Raw genomic sequence first — 18,965 nt, 5'->3', positions numbered from 1 at the left:
GTCTCACTCTATATGTCCTCACAGTGTTTAGATGTCTCACTCTATCTCTTCTCACAGTGTTTAGATGTCTCACTCTATCTGTCCTCACAGTGTTTAGATGTCTCACTCTATCTGTCCTCACAGTGTTAAGATGTCTCACTCTATCTATCCTCACAGTGTTTAGATGCTCTGCAGACAGTAGGCAATTACAGTAGGACATAATTTCAGGACATTAAAATTACACCAATTAGTATAAAGGCAACACGTGAGCGTTTTACATTTACAAGGCATTATATATTGCATATTAATCTGTTTTCCAATCAGATTTTTCCTTGCTATTTCATGTGAAAGACCTTGTACTGTATTATCAGGGTGGGTTTACCACTAGGGGAATTAAAACTACTTGATCTGACCCTTGTGAAAAAGCATTTAATGTCAACATGAATAATTCATTAAAAAGATATTTTCCTACATTTTGTAACAATGATTATATCTTCAGGATATGTTCACTGTTTGTACTGTTTAATTCCTGTTGTAATATTCTGGCATATTTATCATTCTACAGATAGGCTGATAGTTCTTATCAAAATGCCATTGTATGCTAAACATTTCTGTAAGGCCACATCAATTATTTGTTAATTTGTTACATGTATGCATGCCTGTAGAAAATTCCTATACATAGCGCAAGTCCTACATATATATGACTGGATTTAGATAAAATGGTCCTTTCAAGACGGTAGATTAGTTTATTGAAACTCTCTTCCTTGGTTCTGAGACATCAGATATTACTTCGTTTAAAAATATTTGGGTGTCAAATGACTGTTTTTGGCATAATTTAACAAAATTAATTAGCTTGTTGCCATATTTCAGGGAGAGGATATTGAACACAAGTTTACAAGAAGCCAACATTATGCATCTTAAACCTAACACAGAGTACCAGTTCTGGGTGGCAGCTTATAACAGATATGGTGCCTCCATTGTGCCAGCTCAACTCAAGATCAAAACTCAGGAAGAAGGTACCATATGTTTGTAATGTGTGATTAACCTAGTCTTTGTACAATTTCCTTCACATCTCCTGGGAACAAGAGTTTTAATTATTGAAGTGACAGAAAGGTAAATATAGGAAATGTTTGGCCTAAGGCTAAAGAGTACTACAGTGAAAACAAAGTATGAACCTTACACAAAGATAAAAATTGGAAGGAAAACCTTGTACATTACTTCAAGCTGAATTTTTCTAGAATTACCAAATCTTAAGCAAATACCTGTAGGTAAATGCCTGCCATTCAGCTAAACTTGATAGACAGAAAAGAGAGCTGTTTTTGATAGTTCAGGGATGATTCAAGCTGAAATATGTTTGCTTTACAGATGATGTCCCTAGTGAGCCCCAGAATATAGTTGCAAATCCGCTGTCGCCAACCAGTATAGAGGTGAGCTGGGATCCTCCAGCACAGACAAAGGGGGCACTGACAGAGTATGACCTGTTTTACTATGTAAACGGAGCTGTGGAGGAGGATGAGGTTTGTTGTAATCATCATTCAAATCATGATACTATAGTGTTTTAATCTATATTTCAGGCTGTATCTGTTCGTATATTATTCATTCATATTGGCACAAAGGTGAAAAGCTTACCCAGATTTTGTGCACAGACTGTAGTTTTGTCATGCAGGTCAAAGATTTTTAAAAGCCTTCACCATGATGCAACTTGTTGATAAAAAAAGTATTTTAATGGCTTGCTATCTTGTAGATCAAGCATGTAAGATAGAGGGTAAGAAATAATATCTTGTACTGTAATTATAGGTACAGATTGAAAAATCCAGGACAAGCTATAGACTGACTGGACTGGAGGAGTACCAGGAGTACAGTTTCCGTATTGTTGCAAACAATGCTAACGGAGCCGGGGTATCTACAGAAGAAGTTGTTGCAAGAACGTTCTCAGACGCTCCCTCTGATGTACCACAGAACTTCACCCTCGAAACAGCAAGCTCAACTGTATGTCTCATTCTTAGAGTCTTCCTTTCTTAAAATGTTTTGTATAGGATATTCAGAAACTTCTGTGTGTTATCAAGGTTCTCTTGACAACACTGGTGATAAGGTTTGTAACAGATTCATTCAACCAGTTAATGTTCTGAAGGAATAGCTTTTAGCCAAATCCATGAAATTGTTTACTAGAGAAATTATTTATTTCACATAATACAATTTTTTTACATTATTGGTTAAAATATGGAAAGTTCATTTCCATTATTCGCAATTCTGTCAGCATGCAATAAACACTGTAAAGAACAGGTTGTTTTTTTTTCATTGAACAGAGTATAGTGGTGAGGTGGCAGCCACCAAAACCAGAGCACCAGAATGGTAAAATAACAGGATACAAAATACGATATAAGAAAAAAGGGGCAAAAAAAGGTTTGACAGTGACAACAGCAGGGGATCGGGACCTGTATGCACTGACTGACCTAAAGAAAGATACAATTTACCAAGTGCGGATCTCTGCCCAGACTGTCAATGGAAGTGGTCCACCTACAGACTGGCTGTTTGGAAAAACCTATGCTGATGATTTAGATGGTAAATTAATTAATATTATATCTTTACTTCATCCCAAGTTAGAGATAAGAATTTAGTATTACATGTAGATCATTTTCCCTTATTTTCATGAAGATTTGCACACACTATAACTTTCATTATTTAGTTTTATATTTTGAGTAAATATTTCATGCATATAGGTTGAACAATGTATATTTGCATTTCAGAGTCTCATGTTCCGGATATGCCAGATCGTCTTGTTGTACGTCCAATGACAAACTCCCTAATGGTACAGTGGGTACCAAATCGACGTTCTAAATATTTGGTACGAGGGTACTACCTAGGGTACGGCAAGGGAATACCAGATGTTTACAGGCAGCTTTTTGATGCCAACACCTTCTTCTATACAATAGATAACCTACGTAAGTATAATTTAACACTGTTTTCAATGACAACGTTCTCTTCTATACTATAGATAGCCTATGAATATATAATTTAACTGTGACTGTAAGTTTTGGATTGGCATGACTGTGTGATGTGTACTTTCATTTTGTATTCATTATACAGAAAGAACTTGAACTTGTTCTTTGTACTAGTTTATATTTCCAAAAGTATTTGCTTGATTAATATATGATTTATACATGTTATATATTTGCTGATAATTATTGTCATCCGATGTTTTACATGAATACTGTATATATATCCTGCAGAACCAGCCTCAGAGTATGTAGTTTCTATCCGAGCTTTCAACAACATGGGAGAGGGCCAGCCCAGATATGAGACTGTTTTTACCCTTGAAGAAACAGGTTAATTTTCTACTGTTATCTATTTATGTAAATAATGATGTAGTTTTACCTTTCTTAATTATAGAAGGGTATTTAAGACAGCGGACTAAAAATGACAAATGGTAATTTCTGGTCCTTAATGTGATTTTAACAGTCTCCATGAGTTTACCTGTATAGATGATAGATGCTAAAATAGCATACAGAATCTTGCAGAAGTTGCCACTTATCATTATAGGTCACATACCTAACTGCTTACTGCAGTGGTTTATCTTTTTGTAAATTTGTAGATGAAAATTACCTGAAATATATTGTTCTATTGTATTACATATAAACTGCCAGCCTGTAGATTTTGCTATATGACCAGTCTATATTAAGCACATGATTACTGGTCTAGTAAGTAAAAAAAAAAAAATTAGAAAAAACTGAGAAAGTCATTTGTGATGTTATGTATAAAAACACTTACTGTATGGCTTGTCAGTTTGTAGTATAAGCTGTTGGCCTTCTGGCAATATTTTGACTATTTACTGGCATGTCTTTCATTTAGTGTATACACTGATGATAGAAAAATGCAGTTCATTGTAAGAGATAATATGGTTCATAAAACAGCAAAAAATAGGTATTTTACTTGTAACAATATATTCTTAGAAAATTTACAAATGTACATACAATAAGGATCTATATTTCAGCGGAGGAGCCTGTGACCCCAATGTTACCCCCTATAGGACTGAAAGCCTTGGTGTTATCACCACATACAATAGTGTTGACATGGACAGATAACTCTCTAGGCAAGATACAGAGAATCACTGATAACAGATATTATACAATCAGGTAAATAATTTGTTTGCTCAGAATCTCCTCTCAATAGTTTTCAGTCTTAATCTTACTTATTTAATGCATTCTGTATGAACATGGAATCTAACATCTATTATCACACATGGTTAAACAAGTAAAATTTTACCATTTACAAAATTAGATTTAGGGTTTACACCCTTACATAACTGCTCAAGTAATAGCTAGCAGTTGATTCTGATGTACAAATACTGACCATGTTTAAATTTGGGAAGACATTTGATAGATGAAAAGGAGGTTGATATATGACTTGATTGTGCCTTCTTGCCATAATAGAACTCCTAGTGCCATAGTTGCACCAGGGCCATCAATATCTGAATATCTATCTGAAAATGTTTCACACCCTCTCACCTGCCTTAATGACATTACTACATGACGTCAACATCAGATCAGCCTAATGGTCCACTTCCTGGGGCCATTATGATTATGATGTGTATGGCACACTGCAACATCATGGAACCATCAGCAGCGGCAAGAATGACTGTTTTTAAGGGCGTTTTTGTTACAATTTACTGTAACATACTAAAAGAATAGAAAAAAATAGAAAGCTGTGTTAATCACTAATATTTTATGAATATTCCCTGAATTATTATGGTTATTTTGGCTAGATTAACATCAATACCTGGTCGTGGGAAGTACAAGTATGTAAACAGTACAGAGCTTGTCAAACACATAGACGATCTTAAACCAGATACATTGTATGAGTTCAGTGTACGTGTCTTCAAAGGGCGTAGGAAGAGTACATGGTCTATGGCTGTCTCCAATAGAACACAAGAAGCTGGTAAGGAATTCTTTATAGTTATGACATGAAAATAAGAGCATAGAAGTCATTATGTAAATAAATTGTAAAACAGTTGTAAGTTTGATAAACTATTGTAGGTATATAATACAGAACTTGTTGACTGCTAAGTCACTGAACTACCATTAGTAAATTCATTTTATGAAAAATAGAAAAGTAAATGTATTAATTTTATCATTGTTCAGAATATATTAATGAGATAACAGTCTGATCACCAAGTTGGGAAATAAAAAGTAAATTTTTAAAAAGCGTTACATTGTATAGTGTAGTTTTGTAAATAGTATGTTGATGTTGTGTGCTGATTATAGTCTGTATGATATTATAGCACCTGGATCTATTCCCCGAGATCTGACAGCTATACCTGAAGAAGGGGATTCCCTCTCAGTGACCCTAACATGGCAGCCCCCACAGAAACCTAACGGACAGATTACAGGTAGGTGTAACAGGCAGGAGAAATCTCTGCTTACATTTACTAAAAGTGGTGATGGGATGATCCAATGAACAAATATGCTTCTTGTGTACTACCATATATATTGTTGGCATAGAATATAATTGTGTGATATACAATGATTAAATGCAGATTTGCTTTAATATGAGTGAAGCTATTGTGTAAAATATATTTATATGTATCAAAAAAAAAAACAATGTCTTGGAAGTTAAGGATGAATTTGATTGTATTAGGAATAATTTCTTTATAGCAGTTTCTATAAATTTGAAAAAAAAAAAAAAACATTGATGGAAAATGATTTCTTACTGAAATGTTCTTTTTATGCCCTCTTCAAGGACAAGTGTGATACATTGATTTGGTCATGTCTGTTTGACAGTCTAGTCCATTAGGTTTCTGATCAGTTTATAGAAAGCCCCGACTTCCAACAGGAAAACTTAAAAGAATACTTGCTTGTGGTCAGTAGATGACCTCTGTTGTTTTTGGGGTCAGTAGGACAGAAGTTAAAATGAATGAAATGTATTCAGATTAGTAACAGTCTTACTGCTGTCAAACTTCATTGGATAGATGCCCCTTGATAATTCAAGGGTGAGTAGGTCAAAAGTGAAGGTCACTGTAATTTCAAGGTATAAACTTCCTGACAAGATGCTGGAGGACACTGAGTCTACTATCTTCAGTGATGATTGGCTGTGGTTAGTAGGTGGCCCCTGGTGGTTTCTTGTCTAGTAGGTGGCCCCTAGTGGTTTCTTGTCATTAAGTCAGAGGTCAAGGTACTAGTGATACCTAGACTGAAATATCTGGTTAATTACTGGGAAACATACAGGTCTACAGATGTTAAACCTCATTGATGTCCCTTATTGTCTTTTAGATGAATTGGTCAGAGGTCAAGGTCACTTTGTTCTAACGACTGAAAACTTCAAAGATGTTTTTAGTAGATGACCCCAATTATTTTTGGGGTGAATAAAGAAAGGTCAAACAATTTGGTTTACTGTCGTAAAGCTTCATTACATGATTGCTTGTGCTCATTAGGTGACCCCTATTGATTAAGGAGCAGTACATGAAAGGTCAAAAGTCATGTTGACCTTGAGAATAAAAACTCTGATCAATATCTTGTGAATACTGGGGACTTCAGATTTATAGGAAAATTCCTGGTAGTCATAAAATCACCTGTATTATTTTTAGGGTCAAAGGTCAGGATTGCAGAAGCTGGAGATTGCTTTCTACAGCAGTGAAACTTCATAAAAAAGGTTACCTTGTTGCCAGTAGATGACCAACTGTTTTGGGGTCAAAGGCCAAGGTCACGTCCTACTTGTGACTGAATATTACACACCTAGTTACATGTACCTCCTGTCAGGTCATCAAATGGGGGATATTTTTTTTATAAACAGCTCTTGCTTAATTGAATTAATTTCTTCTGTAAATAGATCAGATTGAATTTCATCTTACACCAGACTGAACAGGAATTGTCTCACTCAGACAGTTTATGAGAAATATATTGATTGTTATATAGAAAGTCCTGCAGCAGTTTAGGGGGCTTTTCAGTCCTTAAACATGTCCAAATTCAGATGTGAATTGAAGAAATAAACTATTCCATTTCTTCCAGAAAATTATTATGTAACTGTGTTTTAAGTATTAAATGATTGCATCAAGCCTGATATTTTCTATTCTATATTCTATACTTGTCTTTCTGTCTTCTACAAAAGTTGAAGGTATATTGAATGTGACCTGTGTAGCTAGGTGTTCATACGCAATGTTGTATTGTTAGTCTATTAGTGTTTAATTTTGTAATTTATTCATTTTCACTTCTTTTTCTATCAGCCTTCATTTTCACAAATTTCTTGGAAGATATTTAATTTAAGAAATGATAGATATATTTCTGTATTTTATTTAGGCAGGATTTTGGCTGTTTGCTCTCCTGATTTAATTTTTGTCATCTGGACAACTGCCTGTAATTCATTCACTGATGAAATATTGGAAAAATTTTAGTATTTCAATTCTGATCACACATGTTATTTGTACTTCACAAGTTCACAACGTGGCAACTGTTGAACTACGTTTTAGCCCTCTTTCTTAGCTCAGCAGGGAAAGAGCTGATCTGCTAATTGCAGGGTTGTGAGGTCCTTTCTTGGCGGGGCATATTTTCACAGTGACAGTTTGATAAAAGACATTGTGCCTCAAATCATTTGTCCTCCACCTCAGATTCTATGCTTATTGTTCTCTTTAAAAAAGGAAAATAATGAGACAGACAAAAAGTCGCATCAAGAGTTCATTAAATGTTGATATTCATACAGATATATTTATTATAAGTTCAATGGCTTTATCATGTAGTGAACATAGAGGTCTGAATCAAAGTGGCTGCATCATCCAGGATTGAATATATTATATCCGATATGAAAATATATTGGACGGTCACATGTTACTAATGTGAATCGCTGTTTGGAAGAGAAAAATAGGCACAAACTAACATATTGTGCACAGAGACACTATGTTCCAGAAAATTCTGATTTTTTTTAGGAACTTCATTTTCATACCTTTTGTAGTAATCCGGATTTTCAGCTCCTCTTAAGAAATCAAAAGATATAGTTGAAGGCCAGATGTTGTTTTAGTTGTGTTAAAGACCTCTCCTGTACACACTATATATTTTGTCAGTATTGGTTTCTGTACTTCATTGTCTACTTCAATTGCATGAACTGTCTTTCAACCTTCATATAGCACTGTTACATTTTTCACTTATGTACTTTGCGATATATCAATATTTAAGTCTTCACACCAAAGGTGCACATTTTATTATGATATACTTTAAGTACGAATGTAAAAATGATATGAAGAGACCCATATAACCCGGTAAATCCAGCATTCCCATTTAAATGGATTATGTACTTTTCACTCATCAAACTTATAAATTATACTTTGTGACTTCATGTAAAACTTCTGGATATGAAAAATTCTCATTCCATATTTGGAGAACCTGTTGCATCAACAGCCATTAATTCTGTTAGAAAAACATGAGAAGCAAATAAAAATACTTTGCTTAAAATTGCTTTTCTAATTATTCATAATGTGTTAGACTGCTTTTGGAAAACTGCTTTATAACCTAAGACCGTTTAGAACTGTATGACAATATATTACTGGTATATTTGATGTGTTTTAGGTTACCTTGTGTTTTACACAACTGACCCGACGAAGGATGACCTTGACTGGGTGGTGGAAGGTGTTCTAGGAGAAAAACTTTCCATGACAATCACTGATCTAACTGCTGATACGGTCTACTATTTCAAAGTGCAGGCAAGAAATAGTAAAGGCTATGGACCCATGTCTCCTACCAAGATATACAGAACTCCAAAAAGTAAGTTACAGTCTGAGTGGTGTCCTGCTACCTGGGATATTCAATATATTCAACCTGAATTTGTGCAGAATGTGTATTGGTGTGATACTTTTGTTTCTCTATGTATTGGTGTGATACTTTTGTTTCTCTGTGTATTGGTGTGATGCTGTGTTTCTCTGGCAGTCCAAGGGTTTTGCCAGGTCTTTGAATGTGGACCAGCTTTCCTGCATTAAACCTGTTTTTGATGTTTTATGTTGGCATTCTGGTCTAGTGGTGACCTGCTTGACTGTCAATCCAGAGTTCTAGAGTTAGAATCCCAATTAATGTGGAAAGTTTAGAGATAGGGTGTCTCCATCCCAACTGAGAGACTAGTATTTGTTCTTCCTAGGAAGGAAGGCTCTGCATGTATCAGTGTTGCACACTAAACATTAAAGAACTATTCACAAAGAGCTAGGCTATGTTAACCAGATATATGACATTTGACTGGCAGTCTTGGTCAAGAGGCCTAATTATTTCTGAATTAGTTTGAATAATGTTTGAACTTTCAACAAATTATACATGGATTTGTAGAATTATGTAGTCTGGTTTGTTGGCAGAAGTAGTATTCATGTATGGCACCCAGTCACTGCTTATTATGTCCTTAAAGATATCTTTTAGTAAAAGTGCTCTTTAACTTTAAAAGTACATTTATCTGTTAAAATTTAGGAGATATTTTTTGGTCTGACAGATGTTTTTATGTTTCCACGGTCTCTGATTTCTGTTGTAATTTCTGTTACTTTCAGTAGGTACAAGCACGTTCCCGAAGAGGCCATTAAAACCACAGGACCCTGTCAGTTCTGGTAAGCTTGCACAAGTCGTAATTCAACACTGTCTAGAACATTCAAAGCTGCTTAATCTTTAATTTATGAAACTTACACTTCCAAAAGATCATCTTATAGATTTTAATCCATGTTTAACTGAACAGAGAACTCCAACATTTGAACGGTTATATAACTATTGTTTTGTTACATTTTTAGCTCATCTGATTTTTTGAAAAAAAAATGATGAGTTATTGTCATCACTTGAGCGGTTGTCGGCGTCGGCGTCTGCGTCGGCGTTGCCTGGTTAAGTTTTATGTTTAGGTCAGCTTTTCTCCTAAACTATCAAAGCTATTGCTTTGAAACTTGGAATACTTGTTCAGCATCATAAGCTGACCCTGTATAGCAAGAAACATAACTCCATCTTGCTTTTTGCAAGATTTATGGCCCCTTTTGTACTTAGAAAATATCAGATTTCTTGGTTAAGTTTTATGTTTAGGTCAACTTTTCTCCTAAACTATCAAAGCTATTGCTTTGAAACTTGGAATACTTGTTCACCATCATAAGCAGACCCTGTACATCAAGAAACATAACTCCATCTTGCTTTTTGCGAGATTTATGGCCCCTTTTGTACTTAGAAAATATCAGATTTCTTGGTTAAGTTTTATGTTTAGGTCAACTTTTCTCCTAAACTATCAAAGCTATTGCTTTGAAACTTGGAATACTTGTTCACCAACATAAGCAGACCCTGTACATCAAGAAACATAACTCCATCTTGCTTTTTGCAAGATTTATTGCCCCTTTTGGACTTAGAAAATCAGTTTTCTTGGTTAAGTTTTATGTTGAGGTCAGCTTTTATCCTAAACTATCAAAGCTATTGCTTTAAAACTTGCAACACTTGTTCACCATCATAAGTTGACCCTGTACAGCAAGAAACATAACTCCATCCTGCTTTTTGCAAGATTTATGGCCCCTTTTGGACTTAGAAAATATCAGATTTCTTGGTTGAGTATTATGTTTAAGTCAACTTTTTCTCTTTAACTATCAAAGCTCTTGCTTTGAAACTTGCAACACTTGTTGACCATCATAAGCTGACCCTGTACAGCAAGCAACATAACTCCATCCTGCTTTTTGCAATAATTATTGCCCCTTTTGGACTTAGAAAATCATTTTCTTGGTTGAGTATTATGTTTAAGTCAACTTTTCTCATAAACTATCAAAGCTATTGCTTTAAAACTTGCAACAGTTTTTCACCATCATAAGTGGACACTGAACATCAAGAAACATAACTCTATCCTGCTTTTTGCAAGAATGATGGCCCTTTTTAGACTTAGAAAATCATGGGTAGGACAATATTTCTATTACACAAAAAAAATCAGATGAGCGTCAGCACCCGCAAGGCGGTGCTCTTGTTTGACTTGAAACCTTCAGAGTTGAGAATAATAACAGATAACTTTATGACATAATTGGAGTAATGCTTGCTTCTACTTTTGCATATATACAATGTACAGTACCAGACAGTATACACTATTGAATCTAGATGTCCTAACCTAATTTTACAATATAAAGTAATAATTTTACAGTAACGTATTTCACTTTTCCCCACAAATAGTGATTTAACAGTGACATATTTCACTTGTCCCCACAAACAGTGATTTCATTGTGACATATTTCACTTGTCCAAGAAACAGTGATTTCACAGTGACAAATTTCACTTGTCTTCACAAACCATGATTTCATTGTGACATATTTCATTTGTCCCCACAAACAGTGATTTCACAGTGACATATTTCAATTGTCCCTGTAAACAGTGATTTAGCAGTGACATATTTCACTTGTCCAACAAACAGTGATTTCATTGTAACATATTTCACTTGTCCCACTAACAGTCATGTCATAGTGACATATTTCACTTGTCCCACAAACAGTGATTTAACAGTGATATATTTCACTTGTCCACACAAACAGTGATTTCATAGTGACATATTTCACTTGTCCCACAAACAGTGATTTAACAGTGACATATTTCACTGGTACCCACAAACAGTGATTTCATTGTGACATATTTCTTTTGTCCTGCAAAAAGTGATCTCACAGTGACATATTTCACTTGTCCCACAAACAGTGATGTCACAGTGACATATTTCACCTGTCCCACAAACAGTGATTTCATAGTGACATATTTCACTTGTCCCACAAACAGTGATTTAACAGTGACATATTTCACTGGTACCCACAAACAGTGATTTCATTGTGACATATTTCTTTTGTCCTGCAAAAAGTGATCTCACAGTGACATATTTCACTTGCCCACAAACAGTGATGTCACAGTGACATATTTCACCTGTCCCACAAACAGTGATTTAACAGTGACACATTTCACTTGTCCCCACAAACAGTGATTTCATAGTGACATATTTCACTTGTCCTACAAACAGTGATGTCACAGTGACATATTTCATTTGTCCCCACAAGCAGTGATTTCATAGTGACATATTTCACTTGTCCCACAAACAGTGATTTCACACTGACATATTTCACTTGTCCCACAAACAGTGATTTCATAGTGACATACTTCACTTGTCCTCACAAACAGTGATCTCACAGTGACATATTTCACTTGTCCCACAAACAGTGATTTCACACTGACATATTTCACTTGTCCCACAAACAGTGATTTCACACTGACATATTTCACTTGTCCCACAAACAGTGATTTCATAGTGACATATTTCACTTGTCCTCACAAACAGTGATTTCACACTGACATATTTCACTTGTTCCACAAACAGTGATTTCATAGTGACATATTTCATTTGTCCCACAAACAGTGATTTCACACTGACATATTTCACTTGTCCCACAAACAGTGATTTAACAGTGACATGTTTCACTTGTCCTCACAAACAGTGATTTCATTGTGACATACTTCACTTGTCCTCACAAACAGTGATTTCACACTGACATATTTCACTTGTCCCACAAACAGTGATTTCATTGTGACATATTTCACTGGTACCACAAACAGTGATTTCATTGTTACATATTTCACTTGTCCTCACAAACAGTGATTTCACACTGACATATTTCACTTGTCCCACAAACAGTGATTTCATTGTGACATATTTCACTGGTACCACAAACAGTGATTTCATTGTGACATACTTCACTTGTCCTCACAAACAGTGATTTCACACTGACATATTTCACTTGTCCCACAAACAGTGATTTCATTGTTACATATTTCACTTGTCCCACAAACAGTGATTTCATAGTGACATATTTCACTGGTACCACAAACAGTGATTTCATTGTGACATACTTCACTTGTCCTCACAAACAGTGATTTCACACTGACATATTTCACTTGTCCCACAAACAGTGATTTCATTGTGACATATTTCACTTGTCCCACAAACAGTGATTTCATAGTGACATATTTCACTTGTCCCACAAACAGTGATTTCATTGTGACATATTTCACTTGTCCCACAAACAGTGATTTCATAGTGACATACTTCACTTGTCCTCACAAACAGTGATCTCACAGTGACATATTTCACTTGTCCCACAAACAGTGATTTCACACTGACATATTTTACTTGTCCCACAAACAGTGATTTCATTGTGACATATTTCACTTGTCCTGCAAAAAGTGATCTCACACTGACATATTTCACATATCACCACAAACAGTGATTTCATTGTGACATATTTCACTTGTCCTGCAAAAAGTGATCTCACAGTGACATATTTCACTTGTCCCACAAACAGTGATGTCACAGTGACATATTTCACTTGTCCCACAAACAGTGATTTCATTGTGACATATTTCACTTGTCCTGCAAAAAGTGATGTCACAGTGACATATTTCACTTGTCCCACAAACAGTGATGTCACAGTGACATATTTCACCTGTCCCACAAACAGTGATTTAACAGTGACATATTTCACTTGTCCAACAAACTGATTTCACACTGACATATTTCACTTGTCCCACAAACAGCGATTTCATTGTGACATATTCCACTTGTCCTGCAAAAAGAGACTTCACAGTTACATATTTCACTTGTCCCACAAACAGCGATTTCATTGTGACATATTTCACTTGTCCTGCAAAAAGAGATCTCACAGTTACATATTTCACTTGTCCCACAAACAGTGATTTCATTGTGACATACTTCACTTGTCCTCACAAACAGTGATTTCATAGTGACATACTTCACTTGTCCCACAAACAGTGATTTCATAGTGACAAATTTCACTTGTCCTCACAAACAGTGATCTCATAATGACATATTTCACTTGTCCCACAAACAGTGATTTCATAGTGACATACTTCACTTGTCCCAACAAACAGTGATATATTTCACCTGTCCCACATACAGTGATTTAACAGTGACATATTTCACATGCCCCCATATGTCATAATGACATATTTCACTTACAGGAGCACAAGAAGAAAAGGAACAGGAGAAGACAGAGAAAGGCCTGTCACAGAATTTAATGATCATTATAATAGCGTGTGTTGTTGGGGCAACATGTTGTATAGTGGTTGCTGTGGTTACAGTGTTTGTATGTAGGAAGAGAGATATAGCAGAGAGGAACAGACGCATGTAAGTATATATGTTCCAGTCAGTCACTGGGAGTAGCTAGGATAGAGGGTAAATCATTCGTAATGTTCGGCTATGAAAAACTGTTTCACAAGACTATATTTACATTGAATTTTATGGTTATACGTCTCCTGTATTTACTAAACAACTTCTGGTCTTAATGAGGCATGGAGATTACAATTTTGGATGCAGTAATAGCTGAAATTTATGCTGTGCGAGTTTCAGTTATGTCAAATACTTCCTGAGAAAATAAGAAAACATACAGACATTAAGGCTAGATATTTTATTCTTCAGCAATCTAAGATATTATTAGAATTTGACATGATGAAAGATGTTCAAAAACCATATTCAAGATGGTGACTTCAGTGGTTTAGTTTGCAGACTTCACAGTTTGCTTCCTGGCTGATAGGGGTTCAAAATCCTACTACTGGTATGAGTTCAAAACCCCTTCTGCAATGGGTTCAAAACCATGCTTCATATTATAGACAATTGTACAAGGAAGTAAGTTTATTTGGCATGTGGAAGCTCTATGATATTACCCAGAAGGACTGTATCAAACTCTTTATAAGGAAAAGAACTATACAGTATATATAGGAAGTTTTTCCTCAAAAAAAGTTTGATACCTTCCCCTGCAGTTTCCTCAGGTGCCGACCTGTGCTTGATGTCTGGATTGGTACTTAGGGTCTTCCTCAACCATTAAAGGATATGAGCTAAATTGTGTTGACAGGACTTAAAACCTCAGAAAAACAAATTTAGAAGTTTTTAACTGTCCTATTGTAGACTATGAATTATTGTCTATGTTTATAGGGCAAGCATGTAGAATTATTGTCTATGTTTATAGGGCAAGCATGTAGAATTATTGTCTATGTTTATAGGGCAAGCATGTACAAGGGATCTCCACAGAAAGGAAAAAATGTTCCGAATAAAGGTCCAGGTAGAGGTGAAGGTCAGCCACCAGACTTATGGATAGATCATGATCATTTAGAACTGAAACAGATGGGGCGGGACGAGAGGGCGGAGTCATCTATATCTGTACCGTCAACACGTAGAAACTCATTGAGCAGCGTACATACAAATAATCAGGGTATATTACATCCCTCTGTTATTGCTGTGTCTATTGATCTTATTTGGTACACTGTTTTTGCTGTTTCTGATTGAATATTTTACGTTTTTAGCTCACCTGTCACATAGTGACAAGGTGAGCTTTTGTGATCACCCTTCGTCCATCGTCAGTCCGTGCGTCTCATGCGTCCGTCAACAATTTCTTGTCTGCACGATAGTGGTTTCATTTATGATTTTATTTTAACCAAACTTGCACACAACTTGTATCACCATAAGATCTCGGTTCCTTTCTTGAACTGGCCAGATCCCATTATGGGTTCCAGAATTATGGCCCCTGAAAGGGCCAAAATCAGCTATTTTGGCCTTGTCTGCACAATAGCAGCTTTATTTATGATTTGATTTTTACCAAACTTACACACAACTTGTATCACCATAAAATCTTGGTTCCTTTCTTAAACTGGCCAGATTCCTTTATGGGTTCCAGAGTTATGGCCCCTGAAAGGACCAGAATTAGCTGTTTTGAGCTTGTCTGCACAATAGCAGCTTCATTTATGATTTTATTTTAACGAATCTTGCACACAACTTGTATCACTATAAGATCTTGGTTCCTTTCTTGAACTGGCTAGATTCCATTATGGGTTCCAGAGTGATGGCCCCTGAAAGGGCCAGAATTAGCTATTTTGACCTTGTCTGCACAACAGCAGCTTCATTTATGATTTTAATTTTATCAAACTTGCACAAAACTTGTGTTGCCATAAGACCTTAGTTCCTTTGTTGAACCGGCCAGATTCCTTAATGGGTTCTAGAGTTATGGCCCCTGAAAGGGCCAAAATTAGCTATTTTGACCTTGTCTGCACAATAGCAGCTTCATTTATGATTTGATTTTAATCAAATTTGCACAAAACTTGTATCACCACAAGATCTTGGTTCCTTTCTTGAACTGGCCAGATTCCATCATGGGTTACAAAGTTATGGCCCCTTTAATGTCCAAAAGTGGCTATTTTGGCTTTCGCAGCCATATAGATACTTCATTTATGGTTTGATTTGATAGAAACTTCCAAAACAATAAATTTCTTCAACAACAATAAATTTTGGATTCCATGACAAATCAGATCCAATCGTAGGTTCCAGAGTTATTTTATATCTTATTACCTCCCCTTATTGTGATCAAAATGGATTTATATCTGTAAGTACTTATAGGACTTATTTGAAATTTAATTGTTGTCATTAGTTGGACTGAGCCAATCAGGGTAGATAACTATGGACTGATTTTATGTCAAATTACCTCCCTTTGTTTCAAATTAAAATGGGTATATCTCCGTAACTAATGAAGATACTGATCTGAAATTTCATTTATGTCAACAGATTTATTTGGCAGATTTGTTCACTTTCAGTAATTTTCTTTTTAATTACTTCCCTTTTACGTTACTATAAATAGCTTATTTTAGTAACTTTTTTTATTATTGGCCGTAGGGAAAAACCGAGACCACTTTTCTGTGGTACAACATGGATGGTACCTCTAATTTTTAGGTGTATTTTGACATATCTGTACCTTGTAAGAATTTTTTTTCTTTTTGGTTAAATTTCTTTCCTTTGTTGTTCCTGTCCTTTGGACTTAGATATTTTTTCTGAGGACCTTCTTGTCCTCAAGTGAAATGATAACAGGTGAGCGATATAGGGCCATCATGGCCCTCTTGTTGTATGAACATTGGCTGTGTTTCATTCAAAATGTTGCTCTTGTTAGAGATTGAAATTTTCAAGGAATTCTTGGCAAATTTATCTTACTGATACATTCATTGCTTTTTCCCGGGTAAGTTACAGTCTTTCTGAACAAGTTTGGTTTCAAAATGCATAAGTCTAATAACATATTATGCCCCAGGTGTCAAAGACCAGGAAGGCAATAGTGTTTGAACTGTCCGTCTGCCACACTTTTTAGCTCGACTATTCGAAGAATAAGTAGAGCTATCCTACTCACCACGGCGTCGGCGTCGGCGTCACATCCTGGTTAAGTTTTTCGTACCAGTCCACATTTTGACAAAGTCTTTTGAGATAAAGCTTTGAAACTTTCAACACTTGTTTACCATCACCATGTCCAGTTATAGGCAAGAGTACATAACTCTGTCAAGCATTTTGACTGAATTATGGCCCCTTTTGACTTAGAAATCTTGGTTAAGTTTTTCGTACCAGTTCATATTTTGACAAAGTCTTTTGAGAAAAAGCTTTGAAACTTTCAACACTTGTTTACCATCACCATGTCCAGTTGTGGGCAAGAGTACATAACTCCATCAAGCATTTTGGTTGAATTATGGCCCCTTTTTGACTTAGAAATCTTGGTTAAGTTTTTCGTACCATCCACATTTTGACAAAGTCTTTTGAGATAAAGCTTTGAAACTTTCAACACTTGTTTACCATCACAATGTCCAGTTGTAGGCAAGAGTACATAACTCCATCAAGCATTTTGTCTGAATTATGCCCCTTTGACTTAGAAATCTTGGTTAATTTTTTTCGTACCATTTATATTTTGTGTAAAGTGTTTGACATATGGCTTAGAAACTTTTATATCTTGTTCAGTATAATAGTCTCTATCAATAGGCAAGAGTACGTAACTCTCTCGTCTTTTTTGGCTGAATTATGGCCCTTTTTGAACTTGGAAATTGGTTTTGTTTTATATATGTCCATGTTTTGTCAAGACTATTTGACATTTTGGCTTTTAAACTTTAAACACTTGTTTGTCATTATGATTTCCATCTGTAGGCAAGAGTACATAACTCTGATGACAACTATTTTGACTGAATTATGGCCCTTTTTGGACTTTAAAATTTGTTCAGTTTTTTAGCTCACCTGAGCAATGCTCAGGTGAGTTTTTCTGATCGCTCGATGTCCGGCGTCTGTCGTCCGTCGTCTGTCGTCTGTCGTCTGTCGTCCGTCGTCTGTCAACATTTAGCTTGTGTATGCGATAGAGGCTGTATTTTTCAATTAATCTTCATGAATATTGGTCAGAATGATAATCTTGATGAAATCTAGGCCGAGTTCGAAAATGGGTCATCTCGGGTCAAAAACTAGGTCACTAGGTCAAATCAAAGAAAAACCTTGTGTATGCGATAGAGGCTGTATTTTTCAATTAATCTTCATGAATATTGGTCATAATGATAACTTTGATGAAATCTGGGCCGAGTTCGAAAATGGGTCATCTCGGGTCAAAAACTAGGTCACTAGGTCAAATCAAAGAAAACCTTGTGTATGCGATAGGGGCGGTATTTTTCAAATAATCTTCATGAATATTGGTCAGAATGATAATCTTGATGAAATCTAAGCCGAGTTCGAAAGTGGGTCATCTGGGGTCAAAAACTAGGTCACTAGGTCAAATCAAAGAAAAACCTTGTGTATGCGATAGAGGCTGTATTTTTCATTTAATCTTCATGAATATTGGTCAGAATGATAACCTTGATGAAATCTAGGCCGAGTTCGAAAATGGTCATCTCGGGTCAAAAACTAGGTCACTAGGTCAAATCAAAGAAAAACCTTGTGTATGCGATAGAGGCTGTATTTTTCAATTAATCTTCATGAATATTGGTCAGAATGATAATCTTGATGAAATCTAAGCCGAGTTTGAAAGTGGGTCATCTGGGTCAAAAACTAGGTCACTAGGTCAAATCAAAGAAAAACCTTGTGTATGCCTTAGAGGCTGTATTTTTCAATTCTTCTTCATGATTTTGGGTCAGAATGATAACCTTGATGAAATCTAGGCCGAGTTCGAAAATGGTCATCTTGGTCAAAAACTAGGTCACTAG

General features: G+C 35.6%; 1 protein-coding gene across 1 annotated transcript in view; it reads left to right on the top strand.

Moving 5' to 3' along the window:
* LOC123541921 (neogenin-like) overlaps nucleotides 1-18,965 on the top strand; it is a 152,479-nt gene that overhangs the window by 104,712 nt on the left and 28,802 nt on the right. Inside the window, exons 12-24 of the mRNA XM_053531222.1 lie at nucleotides 850-995; nucleotides 1,345-1,496; nucleotides 1,777-1,968; nucleotides 2,286-2,541; nucleotides 2,727-2,921; nucleotides 3,210-3,305; nucleotides 3,971-4,112; nucleotides 4,742-4,914; nucleotides 5,258-5,365; nucleotides 8,529-8,723; nucleotides 9,485-9,541; nucleotides 13,950-14,115; nucleotides 14,988-15,196. Of these exons, the coding sequence (XP_053387197.1) occupies nucleotides 850-995; nucleotides 1,345-1,496; nucleotides 1,777-1,968; nucleotides 2,286-2,541; nucleotides 2,727-2,921; nucleotides 3,210-3,305; nucleotides 3,971-4,112; nucleotides 4,742-4,914; nucleotides 5,258-5,365; nucleotides 8,529-8,723; nucleotides 9,485-9,541; nucleotides 13,950-14,115; nucleotides 14,988-15,196 (2,087 nt within the window). The remainder of the gene's footprint in view (nucleotides 1-849; nucleotides 996-1,344; nucleotides 1,497-1,776; nucleotides 1,969-2,285; nucleotides 2,542-2,726; nucleotides 2,922-3,209; nucleotides 3,306-3,970; nucleotides 4,113-4,741; nucleotides 4,915-5,257; nucleotides 5,366-8,528; nucleotides 8,724-9,484; nucleotides 9,542-13,949; nucleotides 14,116-14,987; nucleotides 15,197-18,965) is intronic.

The sequence above is a fragment of the Mercenaria mercenaria genome, chromosome 19 (genome assembly GCF_021730395.1).
Source record: "Mercenaria mercenaria strain notata chromosome 19, MADL_Memer_1, whole genome shotgun sequence".
Lineage (NCBI taxonomy): Eukaryota > Metazoa > Mollusca > Bivalvia > Venerida > Veneridae > Mercenaria > Mercenaria mercenaria.
This window is presented reverse-complemented; position numbering and strand designations above follow the sequence as displayed.